This window comes from Colletotrichum fioriniae (genome assembly GCF_027942845.1).
Source record: "Colletotrichum fioriniae strain IMI 355084 chromosome Unknown scaffold_1, whole genome shotgun sequence".
Taxonomy (NCBI): Eukaryota; Fungi; Ascomycota; class Sordariomycetes; order Glomerellales; family Glomerellaceae; genus Colletotrichum; species Colletotrichum fioriniae.
In genome coordinates, this window is record NW_027076837.1 from 3,190,403 (window position 1) to 3,206,882 (window position 16,480).

Sequence of the window (16,480 nt, forward strand, 5' to 3'; positions counted from 1 at the left end):
CATGTGTTGAATGCATTCAAGGTCCATCAATAGGGTCCTCTGTGATTGTGCGTCTTTGATGTTGCTCTGTGCACAACATGTCACACTATCCTCTGGTGCTCGGTAATCATCAAACGTAAAATGGATCACAGGAAAATGGTCACACGGCGCTAGCACAGAGAAGGTGGCAGTAACTTTTTGTCTTGGCAGACTATGTAGCAGCAGTGAAGCTGATTGCCGCCAAGCTGCGTGATGGCGCAATACCCAAGTCTCTACCAAATCGTCCTCCCTTTCGCGTCAAGGTGTCTCTCGCGACATTTCAGAAGCAGGACCTAACGTACAAAGAACCGAGCGAGAAGCACTTTACAACGCACCAGAGGCGACGATGGTGGGGCGCTTGCCGTACTTGACGGCACCGCTGGAGGAGCCGGTAGCCTCAAGAGCCTTGACAATGTTGAGGCCGGACTGGTCAGCAACCTCGCCGAAGACGACGTGGCGGCCGTTGAGCCACGAGGTGACGACGGTGGTGACGAAGAACTGGGAGCCGTTGCTGAAGGGAGGGTTAGCTGCTGTGTTTGGGAAACGTGACGGCCGAAAAGGAGAGCTTACGTGTTGGGGCCGGCGTTGGCCATGGAAAGCAGACCGGGCTTGTCGTGCTTCAACTGGAAGTTCTCGTCGGCGAACTTCTCGCCGTAGATGGACTTGCCACCGGTGCCGTTGCCACGGGTGAAGTCACCACCCTGAAGCATGAAGTCGGGGATGATGCGGTGGAAGGAAGAGCCCTGGTAGCCGAATCCCTTCTCGCCGGTGCAGAGAGCGCGGAAGTTGGCGGCGGTCTTGGGGACAACGTCATCGAAGAGGTTGAAGACGATGCGGCCGTTCTGCTCTGTACGAGGAAAAGCTTGGTCAGCGAAGCTCTGGATGCGGTGAAGATGGCGGGGGTCGGTAGAAAGACAGTTTGGTCTGCCCAAGTTGGGCGAACAGCAAAGTTCGCCTCTTTTGGAGTTGAGGTGGGGTGATTTCCATGCCGTCTAGAGCTATAGACGTAGGCATTGTGATGCTGAGAACATAGAATACGACCATGGTGATGGTTGTTTTGATGGAATTCAATGGGTGACGGGAAGAAAAAACTTACGCTGGACGGTAGAGGTGGGACGTCCGGAGCCGTCGAGGACGGGACCCTCCCACTCAATGTCGAAGTAACTGATCAGAGGGTTAGTTATTGCGTCATTGAGAGCATCGTGATGGTGTTGATGCTCTTGAGCCAGGGCGAGGTGAGGTTAGACTTACACTTGGGAAGGCATGATTTTGGATGCTGAGAAGAATCGAACGGATGGCTTGGTAGATGCAGGAATCACAGTTCGGAGAGGTTGAATGAAGGCAGAAGGTCGAGAAAAGGGCGAGGGTGAAACGGAGGAGCAGGCGAAGGTATGGCGGGGTAGGAGGGGTCGCAAAAGGGTTGGTCTCATTTTTTCAACAGCTGGGTGGAGGGGTTTATTGTTAGCGCAGGAGCTCCCCACTGCGGGTGCCGAAGGGGCGAATGAGAAGGTCAGAATAAGAGAAAAGAGGGGTGAAAAGTCACGTGAAGTGAGCTGTTGCTGAGGTCACTGACGGACCAGGAATGTACCTGACCCAAGTACGTATTGCGTATTGGTACCTCCCACGGAACCACCCATGATACCTTGGGAGGTACAAGGCGCAAGTACCGCCGAAGGTCAAGGTGACGGAAGGGAAGGAGGGGTTGGGTTGGGGCGTTGTGGGAGGGAAGGAAGGAGGCGATGCGGCAGGGAGGGGCAGGCGCAGTGGAAAGTTGCAACAACTGGGAAGAGGGCAGGAAGGAAAAACGAGGGGCAAAGGGATCTTCTTCCCGGCTTTCTCTGCAGAGCTTGGTCTTTGCTTCGGTTCCGTCTCGCCTCAGCCCGCCAGTTCAGTCCGGTCCAGCCAAACTAGCCCAGCCCAATTGCTTGTGCTGATGCCGGCTTGACTTTCCGTCCAGTTCCAGTCGAGCCAAAGGTTAGAGAGCGAAAGCCAAATGCCAAAGAGCTGCTGAGTGGGATGACTTCATGAACCATTCAACCCCGCCTCGCGCCTAGCTCGACAAGCAAACCGGATAGGCAGAGCAAAAGCAGCAACCGCAGGTTAACCTCAACCATTCCAGTTACCCGGCCAGCCGGCATCGTTGGGGACGAAAACGATTCACAATCAGAAGCCGAGAAAGGGAAACGTCCCACGGCGGCAATGCCTGGGCTGAAGACGGTGTGCTAGAGGATGACGGCTTGTACCTCCACCGACCTGCCAGCTTGACACCGGTACCTGGATGAACTCTCTCTCCCTCTCTCTCAAAGCTCATAGAGAGGTAAATACCTCCGAGCAGGACAGCGAACAGGAGGGAGAGTCACTGGTAACCCACGGTGCGGCGCGGGCAGGACAGACGAATGCACGTCAAAACCCCGAGGCCGCTGGCCATTGGAGCGACAAGGGAGGTACCCTGGGGAGGGGGGCAACGACAGCAAGCTGGCACAGCTGGATGGAGTCGTTTGTCTGGCTGTCGGCCATGGCCAAGTCAACGTCCCCCACTGGCCCACGTTGTCCCTTGACAACCCTTCGGAAGCTCGTGGAATCTTGCGTCCACTAGGAGCGGGGGGATGGTAGCTTGAATGGACGGGTGGATGGTACAACAGCGGCGACGGCGGCGGACCGGCGGTGGACGATTCAAGCGACGTGACGTGACAAGCCGGAAAGGAAAGGCAATGCATCGGCCATCGACGAGCATCAAATCATGCAACGGCCGAGAGCCAATAAAGCCATCCTGTCTCTCCGGCATGAACTATGGCATCATCCACAGCCGCGGTGTCACCGCAGGCTGGTGTTCTCGAGTCTCAAGGCTGTTGCCAGTGTTGCCATACGAGAGAAGTCCAGGCCTGTGCTCGTGCGTGGAGCTATGCTCAAGATGCCAGGTAGGCTCAATGGCTCATGTGGCAGCATATCAAGCTGCAGAGACTGGATGGCAAAGCTTTGCCGTCCATTCTGACAGCCCAATTGACTTGCATGAGAACCGCATTGGCCGCACAACCAGCTCTGGTAGCTCCGTCGACTTTCATGTGGGAATGGGCAAGGTAGGTAAGGTAAGGTGGATGATGGGTAGTTTGCTAAGGGGAGAGGGAAGCTTGTGCTGTGATGCAGAGAGAACGGTAGTTTGACGAAAAGAACTCGTTTTACACACCTCAAAGAGCAGGATTACACAGTCTAAGTGTTGGTACAGGTACAGAGTAAGAGAAGTGAGATGAAGTTTTGTTGGTACACAAAGGTTGATGAAAGTCGCTGATGAGAGAAGAATTGAATCTTTGCTGTCTTCTCAGGAGAAAAAAGTTTTGGTGAGGTCAGGGACTTCCCAAAGGGGGCGGATGGTCACGGCACGGTGCGAGAGCAACCTGAGGAATACACGTCCGGCTCAAGGTTGTCGTCCATTGGGAATTGGAGCACGGGCACCCACGTCTGTCAGTTGGAGATGGACAGCTGTCGGAGCTCATGGCCAAAGGTCAAGGTAGGTATTTTTCATTCATCCAATTTGAACACGATTAACAAACTATCTACAGTTACCTTGAGATAAATCATTCGTGCTCCAGGAGTATGACTAGCTAAAACTCAAGCAGCTTCAATCAATTGGTGGTTTCTGAGAATATCTCATGGAGAAACAGTAGCTGTTCCGAGTCAAGCTGTGAGCTGATCGAGGCGTTGAGGTAAGGTACCTTACTAAGGTACCTTACCTTACGTACATCACAGTCAGTACGTACCACACAGGGAAGCTCTTTCCTCCCGTCCTCTCCCGCTGCCCGCTGACGCTTTCCAAATTCCAGAGAGTTGCCAGAGGTACAGCACGTGACTCGGCATCATCTCTCCCCACATCTCCTTTCCCTCAGACTGAGCCAATCTTATCTCATCCATGCGGTACGTACCCCCTGCCGCCGCACTGCCCGAGACCGATTGACCTGACTGACTGAGCCTGGGCCTGAAAGTTCCAGGGTGGCCAGGTCGCTGGATTGCGCTTCTCTTTGAAACGTCGACAAAGAATCACAGGAGCATCGCGTCTTCGAGTTTACCACCTTCACCTGTGCCTTTGGGCTTCTTGCTTGCCGTTTATCGAATCCCTCCCCATCTTCACCCCGTCGAAACCGCCAAAATGGATTGGAACAACCTCAAGGACACGGTCTCCAACATGACCCTGTACGACGTCAAGGCCGGCGTCAGGAAGGTCCAGAATGGTAAATCACCAGCCCTCCAGCCCAACCCATTGTCGATCGCATGCTAATTGCGCATAGCCGTTATGAATTACACGGAAATGGAGTCCAAGGTTCGTCCATCAAATAACCACTCTGACGGCAGACTCCAGTCCGTCTAACAGGTGATAGGTCCGAGAGGCTACCAACAACGAACCTTGGGGCGCGTCCTCATCACTGATGCAAGAGATTGCCAACGGCACCTTCAACTAGTAATCTCCCCCCGAACCGATATCGATAAACCAACAATACTGATGTACCACCAGTGCTACTCTTAACGAGATCATGCCCATGATTTACCGTCGGTTCACAGAAAAGTCCGCCGAAGAGTGGCGGCAAATCTACAAGGCTCTTCAGCTTCTCGAATTCCTGATCAAGCACGGCTCCGAACGAGTCATTGACGATGCCCGCGGCCACATTACACTGCTCAAGATGCTTCGCCAATTCCACTATATCGACCAGAACGGAAAGGACCAAGGAATCAACGTTCGCAACCGTGCCAAGGAATTGGCCGAACTTCTCGGTGACGTCGAGCGCATCCGAACCGAGCGCAAGAAGGCGCGGGCCACCAAGAACAAGTACACCGGTGTTGAGGGTGGAATGGGCATGGGCGGTGGTTTCTCAAGCGGGAGCGGCAGTCGCTATGGAGGCTTCGGAAGCGAGACCGGAGGCTACGGTGGCTACTCCGGAGGCGTCTACGGTGACGGCGGTGGATTCGGCGGAGAAGAGAGCAACGATTACGGCAAAACCCAGTCACACGGCGACAAGTTTGAGGAGTACGACGAGTTTGATGACACTCGTCCAGCTGCCAGTTCCTCCTCGTCTCGGTCTAAGAGACCAGAGCGGGCTGCCGCTCCCGCTCCCAAGGCTGAGCCACCTAAGAAGAAGGAGCCCGAAGTCGATCTCTTCTCCTTTGACGACCCTGCGCCGTCTTCCATGCCAGCCCCCGTTGCCCCGGCCCCATCCAACGGCTCCGGCTTTGCCTCCCTGTCTGCCGCTCCGGCGGCTGCCAACGACGACGATGATTTTGACGACTTCCAGTCCGCGCCGTCGGCCCCCGCAGCAGCAACTCCCATGTCTCCTCCCGTCATGACAGCCAACTCTGCCACGACCTTCGCCGCTCCCCAGCCGGTCTCTGCACCTCAACAAGCCAACATTGGCAACATGGTCAGCATGTCTTCCATGTCACCCGCCCCGAGCGCCAACTACTCAGCTTTCAGCACCCCCGCCGTCGCTTCTCCCGCGGCACAGATCAAGCCTACTGGATACCAGCCTTCAGGGCCCAACTACTTCGGCTCAGTTCAGACTGCGGTCCCGCAGGCTACGGGTGGCTCTTTCGCATCTACTCCTGGTGCTTCGGCGGCGGCGAAGCCAGCTTCAGCTGCTGCTAAGCCGGCAGCTGCGGGTGGTGACGCGTTTGGTGCCTTGTGGTCACAGGCTAGCTCCGGTGTGAAGAAGACGAGCACACCTACCGCTGGCCCGGCTTTGGGACAGCTTGCGAAGGAGAAGAGCAGTGCCGGAATTTGGGGTGCCCCTGCTGCGGCGTCGACACCGAAGCCTGCTGGAAACTCCTCCTCCACCGGCGGAAACCACGGCCTGGACGATTTGCTTGGTTAAGCCTACCATAATGATACAAAGACGCGGAGACGAAGAACTGGCGTGGAAAAGACGGAGCCCAATCAACCTTACAGCATCACTGGCCACGCAGCAAAGCAAGAAGGAGGCCGCCGCGGTGATGGTAAGGCGAGAGAAGACGTGTGCTGATAGGCTTTCTTACCTAGGCGTATCGGCAGGCAAAAGAAGACTGCAACACATGAACCATATACTGAAATTTCAAGCGAACCACATTCAATACTTGTGTCCTCAAGAGTCTTTCCACCTCGTGCAATGTGACATCATTCTCACGGGCTTGACAGCTGCCTTCGTGCGTCTGGGCGTCTTGATGAGGCGACCTTCATGCCTACGCATATCCTGATCGTCAGGGCATGACATTTGCAGGACTCACAGCCCTCTGCGGCCGATAGCGCGACCTCCTCATGCGCCCACAATCCGAAGCAAGCCGTCTTTACTGTGAACTTGTGAAGGGACAATTGAACAAGGTCTAGACCGTGTCGAGCACTCTATCGCGAACTCTTTTGTACAGGGACCCGACTGATGCCAAGTCGATCATCAGCGGACCGACCGTCCGCGGGCCAACCACCGACGTCCCGCGGCTGTGGGAGGCTCAAGAGGTTCAAGAGGTTCATGGATCAGTACAGAGATCCTCGCGCATACAGGACGCGTCAAACCAACAGAGGCCCAGGAACAAGACCTGTACAGGCCTCAACAATAAAGCATCATGGAGCCAAGATATGCGACCTGGGCCAGCAACCGCCAGACCTGGTTTCAGGTCCGGTACCTGCATGTCTTTGGGACCTGGGCTAGCTCGTATGAACAGGCGCCTCAGCCTCCGCCATCGTCGTCCCACCGTGGTCGCGTTTAGTGGTCTGTTCGATTATCAGTTCAAGATGCAGAAAAGGCATAGAGACCCACCAGGTCGAGGCCAAGGTGGAAGCTACCTTAGGTGAGCACCCCGGGATCAAGCAGATCCAATCATGTCCATCTAGCTCGATTCAAAACAGGCGCGCAGCCATCCAATACCAGCGTCCAGGACCTGGGTCGATGACAACCAGCCATTGGACGCGCCTATTTTCTTCTCCATAGCTTTGGTGAGAGATGTCAGAAAAGAAAAAGAGCCTGGTGCTGCATGTCCAAGAGCCTCCAATTTCCCGGAGCTGTGTGGCCCCGTCGTAAATTCGTACCCGCGTCGCTTGTCCAACCTCTCCGGAACTCCACCGCCGTTAAGCGCCGCACCGCAACCCCGGCCGTTGACGATGATTGGCCTAACCCAGCGGCTCATCATACCTAGCCGAAGGTCGTGCCGTCCAGGATGTGGGAGCCTCCAAGGGTCTAGGGCGAACCACTCACTCACTACTTTGCACAGAGGTACGGCAACTGACGTATCTCATGCAGGAACCGTAAGGTACCTCGCCGTAACTTGACGTTCATGGGCTTGAGAGTCGATGTCTAGAGGCCCAGACCATGAGAGCTCGAATTAGCAACACAACAACAATGCAAGGCAACCTCAGGTATCATTTGCTGGGCTAGATGAACCACAGGGCTGGTTCCTGGGCTGTATGAAGATGTTGCTTTTTTGTAGATGTAAGATGTATAAAGACGATTGATCTCATCCGTCTCTTCGTTTTGAGTTTTCTTTCTGTTCCTCATCAACATCACAAACACAAGTCTTTACAACAATCTTCCGTCTTTTTCTTTTTTTTCTCTCTCTCTTTTCCTTATTTCCTAGGTCAATTTCCTTGGTCAAGTTTGGGTCTCATCTCTCTCTCTATCTATCTCTCATCTATCTCGGTCAACACTCGAATTTCATTTCGCATTTCCCGAATCTCCTTTCTAGGTCACGACAAATCTACGGAAACGAAACGAAAACACACGATCTTGAACGAAGCTTACTTTCTCTATCGATTCATCGAACTACCTTTTACAACCCTCTTTTTCCACAGAGTCTCATTCTATCCACGCTCTACTCCTCGTCTTTCTAGAACAATTTACAAGTCGCTAAACCAAGCGACTTACACCACCTCCTCCAAAATTCCTTCCTCAACCTCCCTCCCGTCGTCCCCCAACCGCCAGCATCCCCTTCCCGCCCCGGAAATTCCCCGTCCGCACGGCGCTCCACTTCCACGCCCCGCGCCCGAAGCTCACGCTCGTCACACCCGTCTCCCTGGCCCGCGACTTCGCCGCCCGGAAGAAGCACAACAGGAACTACGCAATGGGTTCCGCTCCTCGTCTCGGCGCCCTCGGGCACACCTTCACCGTCATGCGCGCCATGCAGTTCGTCTCGCTGGTGTCCATCATCGGCATGGTGTCCAACTTTATTTCGGAGATTAACGGTGCTGATGCCGTTCCGCCTTCCGTCTTGATCGGCACGCTCGTTATTGTAAGTGATTACTCCCCTCATGTAGATTCATCATAGACTCGTAGATTGGAAGAACGATAGCTAACTCTCACCCCCTCCACTAGTCCTGCATCGCAACCCTCTACATCTCAATCACCTACATCCTCTACTACGACAACATGCTCCCCCTCCTCCTCGCCGCCGGCGCCGACACTTTTCTGTTGATCGCCGTCATCGTCGTCGCCTGTCTCCTAGGCAAACCCCTCTCCTACCTAGACTGCGCCGCCCTGCCCAAGTCCAGCGGTAGCACCGCCAACTTCATGGCTTCTGTCACCGCCAACATCAACACGGGCTCCGCGCTCAACTACTTTATCTGGGTCGGCGCCGACCAGGGCACGTGCTACGCCATCAAGGCCGTCTGGGGTCTGTCGATTGCGCTGTGTGTGCTGTTTGCGTTTAGCGCTGTTACGGCTGTCTGCCTCTGGCGCAGGGTGAAGCTTGCGCCTGCGGGGGTGAAGGATATTGAGGGTTGAGGGTGCGCCCGTGGTAGGGTGGCAGTCGGTGGTGGTGGTGGTGGTGGTGCTGGCTACGCTCCTTCTTTCCCGCCTCCTCCTACAAGAGAAGTACGGGGTTGCTACTTCAGCAACAGCAAGAAGAGCCTTGGCACCGCCGCGGTGTTGGCGCGGGAGAAAAGGTGGGACAGCGACTATTCTTCGGGTTCGGACTCGGATGATGCTCACCATGTCGCTGTGCCGCCTCCCGCCTCCCAACACACCCGTACGACCGCGTGGTTTCCACCCCCGCCGATGCCAATGTCGACGCAAAGACAGATGCAGATGCCCCCTACCACGGCCCAAGTGCAGCACAAGCGCGTGCAGATTGTCGAGCAGAGGCAGCCCGTTCACCCGATGCCCGTCTTGCCCGAGTTGATTGTCTCTCCCGCGCCGCCGCTCTCTCCGGCCCCGTCTTCTGCTGGAGTGCGGTCGCCGATGACGCCGGTGGAGCACCTTGTCCATGGCAAGGGTCTTGGCCGGGGGAAGTCGAAGCGCAAGACGATTATGGAGTTTATTGACGGGTGGTGGGATTTGGGGTTGTTGGAGCAGCAGAAGCGGGCTGCTTCTCGGAGGAAGGCGTGAACTATGCTAAGTAGCACTGGTTCCTTGCCCCTGGTATGGGTTTCCTTGGAGGTTTTAGTTTCTTGGCTCTGCTGGTAATAGAGATTGTATCCACGGCTTTGGGTCTTTGGATGGTTTTGCTGGAAAGACGTCGCTTTGGTCGACGAGGGTAATGTCTACTGGATAGATTCGGTCTCTTCTGCTGTTATGGGAAAAAAGCAAAAACACATCGGCGTTTTTTTCGGATTGGGACCACTGATAATAAAAGAAAAATAACTGGGATTGGGGCGAGTTACTTTCTTTGGTGATATCGTAAGATCGAGTTTCCCTGGCAGTGAGACCGGTTTACCCTAGGATTAGTCGTCGAAACATCCCCAAAGCCGCGTGCCGATCTTCGTAAACCAGGGCAAAGAAGGTGCAAAGTTCAAGAACTTTTCCGAACCTCTCAAGTCAAGAGCACAGCATGCCCAAGGACCTTGAAACACGCCGTAATATCCCAACTCTCGTCAATCGTCTCCCTCTTGGCCCACACATTCTCCATGACACCCAGGGCAGCTTTAATGGACCCAAACACTTCGAGCGCGCCCATCTTGCCCACCATCTCGCGGAACATGTGCTCCTGGCATGGGTCCGCCAGGCACCCGATGACGCAAAATGGCCAGACGACGGTGCGCAGGCACACGGGGCTGTGGAGCGAGTTGAGCAGGTCGATGGTGATGGCTACGCTGGAGGCTGTCTCCGGGCAAGAGGGCTGCCAGCCGGACACGACGGTCGAGAGGTAGGTTAGCGCGGCGTAGGCCCAGATTTTGGTGTGGATGCGGGCTGCGTCTGTTGCGTCGCGGGTTTGTTGGGATTGGTAGAGCGTCAAGGGGTCGGGCGGGAGTCTAGTGGTGTCGACGTGCGTCGGGTGCGGCGGCGGGGCAGCAGCATTGTCGGCGTCCATGGCGGAGCAGGAGCCGGCACGGCAGGCCATTTCTTCGGCGCAATTGGGGGAGCCCATGAGTTGCGGGCAAGCGTTGTCGAGACATGCTATCCCTTCGCGGAGGGCGAGCTCGAGACATCCGGCGCGGGAGACGAGGTGCGTCATGGAGAGGGATCCTGCGCGGCGGGTTTCCTTCTTCCAGGCATCGAGGGAGGCGATTTCGCCGATAATTTGGAGGACCCAGGATTGGCAGCCAAAGTACTCTTCGAGCCGCAGCCGAGGCTCGACTTCGGCGCAGGCGTTGGCGGTCTCTTTGCGCGGGGAGAGGAGGTGGCGGTGGTAGCGCTGGAGGCGGGGCGGGCGCTCGAGGGCCGTGGCGGAGATGATGTCGAAGTAGAGGAGGGACGCGGTGAAGAAGCGGAGGGCGGCTTGGTCGGAGGACCAGGGCTTATGGGAGCCGGGCGGGAAGTTGACGCCTTGGAGGAGGGGGATGGCCATGCTGTTCATTGTCGGGTCCCAGCGGTCTGGTTGTGGGAGGATCTGTTGGAAGATGATGGTTGCGGCGTCGAGATGCATGTGCCAGTGGTCCGTCGTGGCCAAGGTGACGTCGAAGATGAGGAGCTGGACGATGCTCTCGAGGACGCGGCAGCTCTGCTGGAGTTGGTCCTGGGGATCGCGGGGCACGCCGTTGGGGCCGGGCTCGTTGATGCGGGTCATGTCGGCTCGGAGCTCGCGGAGGGCGAGGTGCATCTGGTGGCGGAGGCTGGCGACGGACTTCATGCGGCATGGGGCGTGCTCGACCTGGGCGCTGTCGAGGACGACGCCGAAGAAGTGAGAGGAGAGACTGAGGGCGGTGTGGTAAAGAGCCTTGTTGTGGTTGAGGACGTTGAGGAGCCAGCCGCGGCCGCCTTCGAGGAGGGCCGGCTTGTAGAAGGGGAAGAGGAAGGGGAAGACGTAGTCGAGGTAGATCATGATGAAGCTTAGGTTAGAGTCGTCGGCGAAGGGCGGGGATGAGTTTTGCTGGACCGAGGCCGAGGAGGAGCCCATGCCGGTGCCGGCGGCGAAGTCGGGCTGAGGTTTTTGGTGTTGCTGTTGATATTGTTGTTGTTGCTGCTGGTGTTGGTGATGTGACGCGGATACTGGGCTGGAGTGGTTATTCCATTCCGGGGTGTGCTGGCGCATTTGATTTGGTGATGCGCCGGGAACGATTTCATGAATGGACGACTTTACCGAGTTCATTTGGAAGGGCGGACTAGAGGATGAGTCGCCAGGGGTGTCGTTCACGGTGGACGGACTGTTGGAGTCGTTGGCCTTTGATGAGCCGTCGTCGGCACTCAGCGCCGGGACGGGAGGAACATGATCGCCATCCTCGGATCCGCGCCCGCCTCCTCCTCCTCCGCCGCTAACTCCGCCTCCCTCTACGTCGAGGCCCTGCAGGTACTTTCGCTCGCGGCGGTTGTTGGCCTGGATCTTGACCTGCTTCTTGAGCTGATCGGCCATCTCCTTTTGTCGCTCGCCGCCGTCCATCCAGTCCGGTTTCGTCTCGCTGTAGAAACAGTTGATCTCGAGCTGGGCGCACCCCTCGCAGACGGGCCGAGCCTCGTCGCACTTTTTGCGGCGCAGGCGACAAGTCCAGCAGCCCTCGGAACTGCGGATCTTGGCCGAGGACGACATGCTGTTTTTGAAGCGCGACCGGATATTGGAGAAGGAGGACATGTGGGAGAGGTCTTTGTTGCGTGAAAACATGGTGGGCTATGGTGGTTGCTGCTTTCGCGCATGCAACGAGCGATGATTTGGATGCTGAAAGGCTGAAAGGGACAGATAGACGGGGGGGTATCAAATGGGCGCTCTCATTCAAAGATGGTGAGCTCGCGAGCGTCCTTTGGTGTCGGTCACTGGCCCCGTCCAGTCAGTCAACTGCGCGTGCGTGTATTTCGTGCAGATTACGAATACTCGAGGTTGGTCACCGTACGGATGGATGGATACAGAAACGGGAAAAAAAGAAGCACCAGAGGTCGGAGGTCGGATGCGCAAGTGACCGATGGGCAGTGAGTTCTCAAACTCAGAGTGAGTGAGTGAGTGAGTGCGTGAGTGGGCGAAAATGAGTGGTGAATTGCTGAGTGAGCCGTGGGTGTGTCGCTGGGCTGCAGCCAACAGTCGATTTGTAATCCACTTAAAAAGCGCTGCCGGCAGATTCCATCATCTTTTTGGGTGCCATTTGGTGGTGGCAGTGGTGGCAGTGAAAAAGGTGTGGACTGGACGTGGTGGAAGTGGACGTGGACGTGGGTGGTGTGGTGTGGTTGGTGTGGAGGGGAAATTTACCAAGGAACAAGGTGAAGGAAGGGTGAAGGGGGAAAATTAAGGTAAGGGATCAAGGGTCAAGGGGGAACTCCCCGGGGGTAAGCGGACCCGCGGCCGGTTGTACGGCCTGCATTCCTGCCCTTTTTTTACGCAACATCCCGGTGAGGCAGGTGAAGGCGACTACTTCACCTGCGCTCACCTCCCAGGCAGTGCCAGGTTTCTTCCATTGGCGAGTATTTCCCTCTTTTGTCTTTCTGTGTTCATAGTGTATCCGTACAGATACTCCATACGGACACTTGCAAAATTAATTGCAAAAGGGGCCTCCCATATGATACCGGGCCCACTTGCCTGCGGCGATCCAACGTTCAAATCACCCCTTTTGCTCCTCTTTTACGTACTCCTCTCGATTAACGAGTCGATCAATCATCAATAAATTCAATACCCATGGCTATACGGACGGATACGCTGTTCCTATCAAAACAGATCTGTACTCCATAGTGTAGGTATGAGCTAGTATGAGCTACAGCGCTACAGCTAAGGATGGCGGACGCGTCACGTCAGGCACTAAGCAAACTCACTTTAAATTCACCACACTCACACACGTCTCATCCAGCTCATAATTAACCCAGCCAAGAGTCCAGACCGAGAATGGACTATCGTAACACCGCCATCCATTCCTTCATCGAGCCACGATAGTACCATTCAAATCGCCCTGCTAATTTCCCCTCCAAAGAAAAAAAAAAAAACCTCTCCTTAACCCATGAATATTAACTCCACTTCCCGACAGAGTTTTGACAGAGAATTATCAGATGACACCTTGCACGCCCCATCTGATAAACCACGAGAATGCCATCCAGTACCACCTAGCACCAATCAGTACCTTATCGCCCAGTAACACCCAGTGACACCCAGTACAACCCCGAACATCAGTTTCAGCCCTAGCAGTCAAACCTGCCCAGCATGGACATAAGCAGACGCAGACGCGTAACGCCTATTTGACCTTAGCAGGAACCTCTTATGGAAATCGCAAACACTAGGTTTCACGACTCATGATCTTCGGTCGCTTAAGGGAAAATCTGACGCTCAGAGGGTGGGCTACACTGTCAGTGCTACCAAAGCTAAACGGCCGCGTTCCCGGTAAATCGCAGCGTATCCTTCATCCGTGCACGGTGCCCACATTATGCTCTACATACGCGCTGTCTTGTCTCTAACGACGATTTGAGTCGCAAGGATACCTCTGTTTGTATTCACAGTCCCCGGGTTAGCTAAGCGGGATCAAATTGCTTCCCCAAGAGCTTCACAGTTGTCAAGAGAAGCACCTCTCTCAGACTCTCACTCAACCACAACGTTGAAGTCGTCTGAAGTTATGGCCTCCCTCCCAAATACAGATGACGCGGGACCAGGCTAAAGGGGCTGAATAATACTGACTCCTATTTCCCCGCCTAGCTCCTCAAGCGTGCCGTTCCAGTCTTTTTAGTGAAGCCTTCTAAAGACAGTCCGGTTCTCGCTCTTGCCTCGATCATTACATCATGTGACATTAGCCGTGGAAACCAGTTCTTGGGATTGACTGCTGAACTTCATTCGAACGGGCATCTGACTTAGAAGTAGATAAACCTGTAAATCTGAGCGAGTGTGACTATGAAAGGAAAGAGATTGTTCCAAGACGAAGGTATAAAAGTGTGAGGAATGAAGCAAGGAAAGGTTCAGAGACCAAAGACTTGAAGTAGAAACAAGGATCCTGGCTAAGTACTAAGCTCGAAAAAGAAAGGAAAATTCCGGTATGCAAATATCTAGAATCCGTCAGCCGACGAACTCCATCATTGCCCACTGCCTGCCCGATGATTACATTTATCAAACAAGACCAGCCAGTTGCTTGAGGGATTCAGAAACGACGCATCGTTCGGACTGATCACCTACGGTAGTGACGACAGTGGAACCCTCATCCTCCTCGCTGATTGCCAGCGCTTCTAACTCCATGTATTCTTGTTGAACAACGCCGTTGGTGTCCGCCATCATTTCCCCCTCCAGAACGCCGTCGTCTTTGACCTTTCTGTCTTTCTTTCCAAAACCCCAGCGGCGAACGCATCGATACTTGTTCACTCTGAAGCCAACAATGATATCGCTAGCGACTGCAAACTCGAGATTATGACCATTCTCGCCACTTAAATTTGCAGCAGTAGAAGCTTCGGCAACCCCGGCATGTGCGCCATCAATGGCGACCTGAGCGCCTATTTCCCCTTGCGTATTGTTCGACCTGTTGTACTCCAGTCCTCTGGCCACCTTGATGCCAGTGACCATGTACAGAGTAGCAGTCCAATTCCGATATTTTTCGAGGTGTAGCCGAACAGGATCAATGGCGAAGCTTTTTTCGAGGAACTTGTCGTCAGGGTCAAAATACGTCGTGACTATCTGCTCACAGGAGACTGTATTCTCATTGTCTCGAGACCCTGCTATCTTGGCGGAGCCTCCGGTGCTGCCAGGACCAACGCAGCCGAGTATCTTTACCCAGGCGTCGAAGCTACCCTCGCGAATCCGGGCCCGTGTCTCTCGAAAGCCGTGAAGAGAAATACTGGGATATTCCAGATAATCAGGAATAGGTACACGATCCATTTCGCGGCGATTCATCGCTGGTTCGAGAAGATTGAGATTTCGATAGATACCCCCTAGAAAAATTTGGCCTCCTTTGGCCGCCAGATCGAAGCGAGGTACGACGTGGTAAGTCTTGATTCTGCCATCGGTGGACGCCATGACTGTAAATCTCTAGCGGTTGATGTCGATTATCGTGTGGTGTACTGGTGACTGATGTGAAGCTGTGGTGTGTAGATCATCCCCATGAGATCAAGCGATGTTTGCGGGGCATTGATTCTTCGATCCTTTTTTGAAGCGATAGGTATCACTGCCTGCAGCTGAAGCCAAGAGTGGCAGGGATCCAATGAAAAGAAGCCACATTGCGATCCATAATGCATAGAGCGTCATATTGTGAGCCGTGTGTTTTATTAGTGGAAGCAACATAAAATCGTTATAAGAAATTTGGAGAATATGTGAGGCCGTCCCAAGCCCATCCGTCCTATTTGCTATCTTCAATTGAGGTCACGACATACATATGGCTTTTTTCGTTCCTTTGAGCCGACAGCAATGTGCTCAAGCTTTTTCACCAGTGCCTCTTCATTCACATTTGGGGCCCAAAGACCTTCTCGCCATGGCTTTAAGTAGTGGTAGTGGCCTGAGCTCTTCCCATTGTCACACATATGGTCGCGAAAGAGACTCCTCATCTTACCGTACGAGAGGAATAAGTCCGGGTTTGCGTCAGAGAAATTATGTCTTGCGTACTCAAGCACGTTAGCAGCGATGGCTGCTGCAATTGGCGTTGCAAAAGACGTGCCTGAGATGTAGACGTCTTCTCCGGCCCAGCGTGATCGGACTTTGTCACCTAGAACGGCGAAATTGTCTTGATTGCCAGGGATAGGATTCATTCGGGTGTTAATTTCCCCCTGCTCGTTTGTCGCATGTATGCAAAAAAGGCCGTTGTGGCTCGCTGGCCAAGAACGCGACTGATTTCTGCCAGAGTTTGAAGCCGCGGCGAAAATAAGCTTCCCTTGTAGGATGAGACAATCCAACTCTTCAGCCAGATCGCATCCTTTTGCAGTCAAAGGGTACGTCGGACCTAGGCCGAAAGAGAGGTTGATGATATCTGCATGCTTCCCAGCCCATCTCAATGCCTGCGTGAGGCATTCGTCAGTGCTCATGATAATCCTACTTACAGAAGCCATAACTTGGAATAAGTCCATGTCGACAACGTACCTCAATCAGCTGATCTACCTTAGTTTCTGCCAAACTTTGGGAATTCGAGACCTTCGCAATGAAAACATCTGCCTGGGGTGCAAATTCGAGCACCAGCCTTGCAACATGAGTCCCGTGGCCATGATGATCG

The 16,480-nt window shown here is 54.6% G+C and overlaps 5 protein-coding genes across 5 annotated transcripts; 3 read left to right on the forward strand and 2 right to left on the reverse strand.

Annotated features, from left to right (window-relative positions):
* Nucleotides 1-342: 342 nt before the first annotated feature.
* Nucleotides 343-1,448, reverse strand: CSR1_1 (phosphatidylinositol transfer protein csr1; the record flags this gene model as incomplete). The annotated part of the gene is made up of 4 exons (XM_053193209.2): nt 343-529; nt 589-865; nt 1,115-1,182; nt 1,270-1,448. 4 exons carry the CDS (start codon nt 1,446-1,448, stop codon nt 343-345), a joined length of 711 nt encoding a protein of 236 aa, XP_053049327.2.
* Nucleotides 1,449-4,159: 2,711 nt separating this feature from the next.
* Nucleotides 4,160-5,873, forward strand: ENT3 (Epsin-3, clathrin recruitment and traffic between the Golgi and endosome; the record flags this gene model as incomplete). Its single annotated transcript, XM_053193208.2, has 4 exons — nt 4,160-4,241; nt 4,299-4,330; nt 4,389-4,468; nt 4,523-5,873. The coding sequence occupies 4 exons, from the start codon at nt 4,160-4,162 to the stop codon at nt 5,871-5,873; spliced, it is 1,545 nt and encodes a 514-aa protein (XP_053049326.2).
* Nucleotides 5,874-8,085: 2,212 nt separating this feature from the next.
* Nucleotides 8,086-8,744, forward strand: N0V96_000810 (uncharacterized protein; the record flags this gene model as incomplete). The annotated part of the gene is made up of 2 exons (XM_053193207.2): nt 8,086-8,253; nt 8,337-8,744. 2 exons carry the CDS (start codon nt 8,086-8,088, stop codon nt 8,742-8,744), a joined length of 576 nt encoding a protein of 191 aa, XP_053049325.2.
* A 208-nt stretch (nt 8,745-8,952) lies between these two features.
* Nucleotides 8,953-9,347, forward strand: N0V96_000811 (uncharacterized protein; the record flags this gene model as incomplete). The annotated part of the gene is made up of 2 exons (XM_053193206.2): nt 8,953-8,960; nt 9,038-9,347. 2 exons carry the CDS (start codon nt 8,953-8,955, stop codon nt 9,345-9,347), a joined length of 318 nt encoding a protein of 105 aa, XP_053049324.2.
* A 424-nt stretch (nt 9,348-9,771) lies between these two features.
* Nucleotides 9,772-11,994, reverse strand: N0V96_000812 (uncharacterized protein; the record flags this gene model as incomplete). Its single annotated transcript, XM_053193205.2, has 1 exon — nt 9,772-11,994. The coding sequence occupies one exon, from the start codon at nt 11,992-11,994 to the stop codon at nt 9,772-9,774; it is 2,223 nt and encodes a 740-aa protein (XP_053049323.2).
* Nucleotides 11,995-16,480: the final 4,486 nt, after the last annotated feature.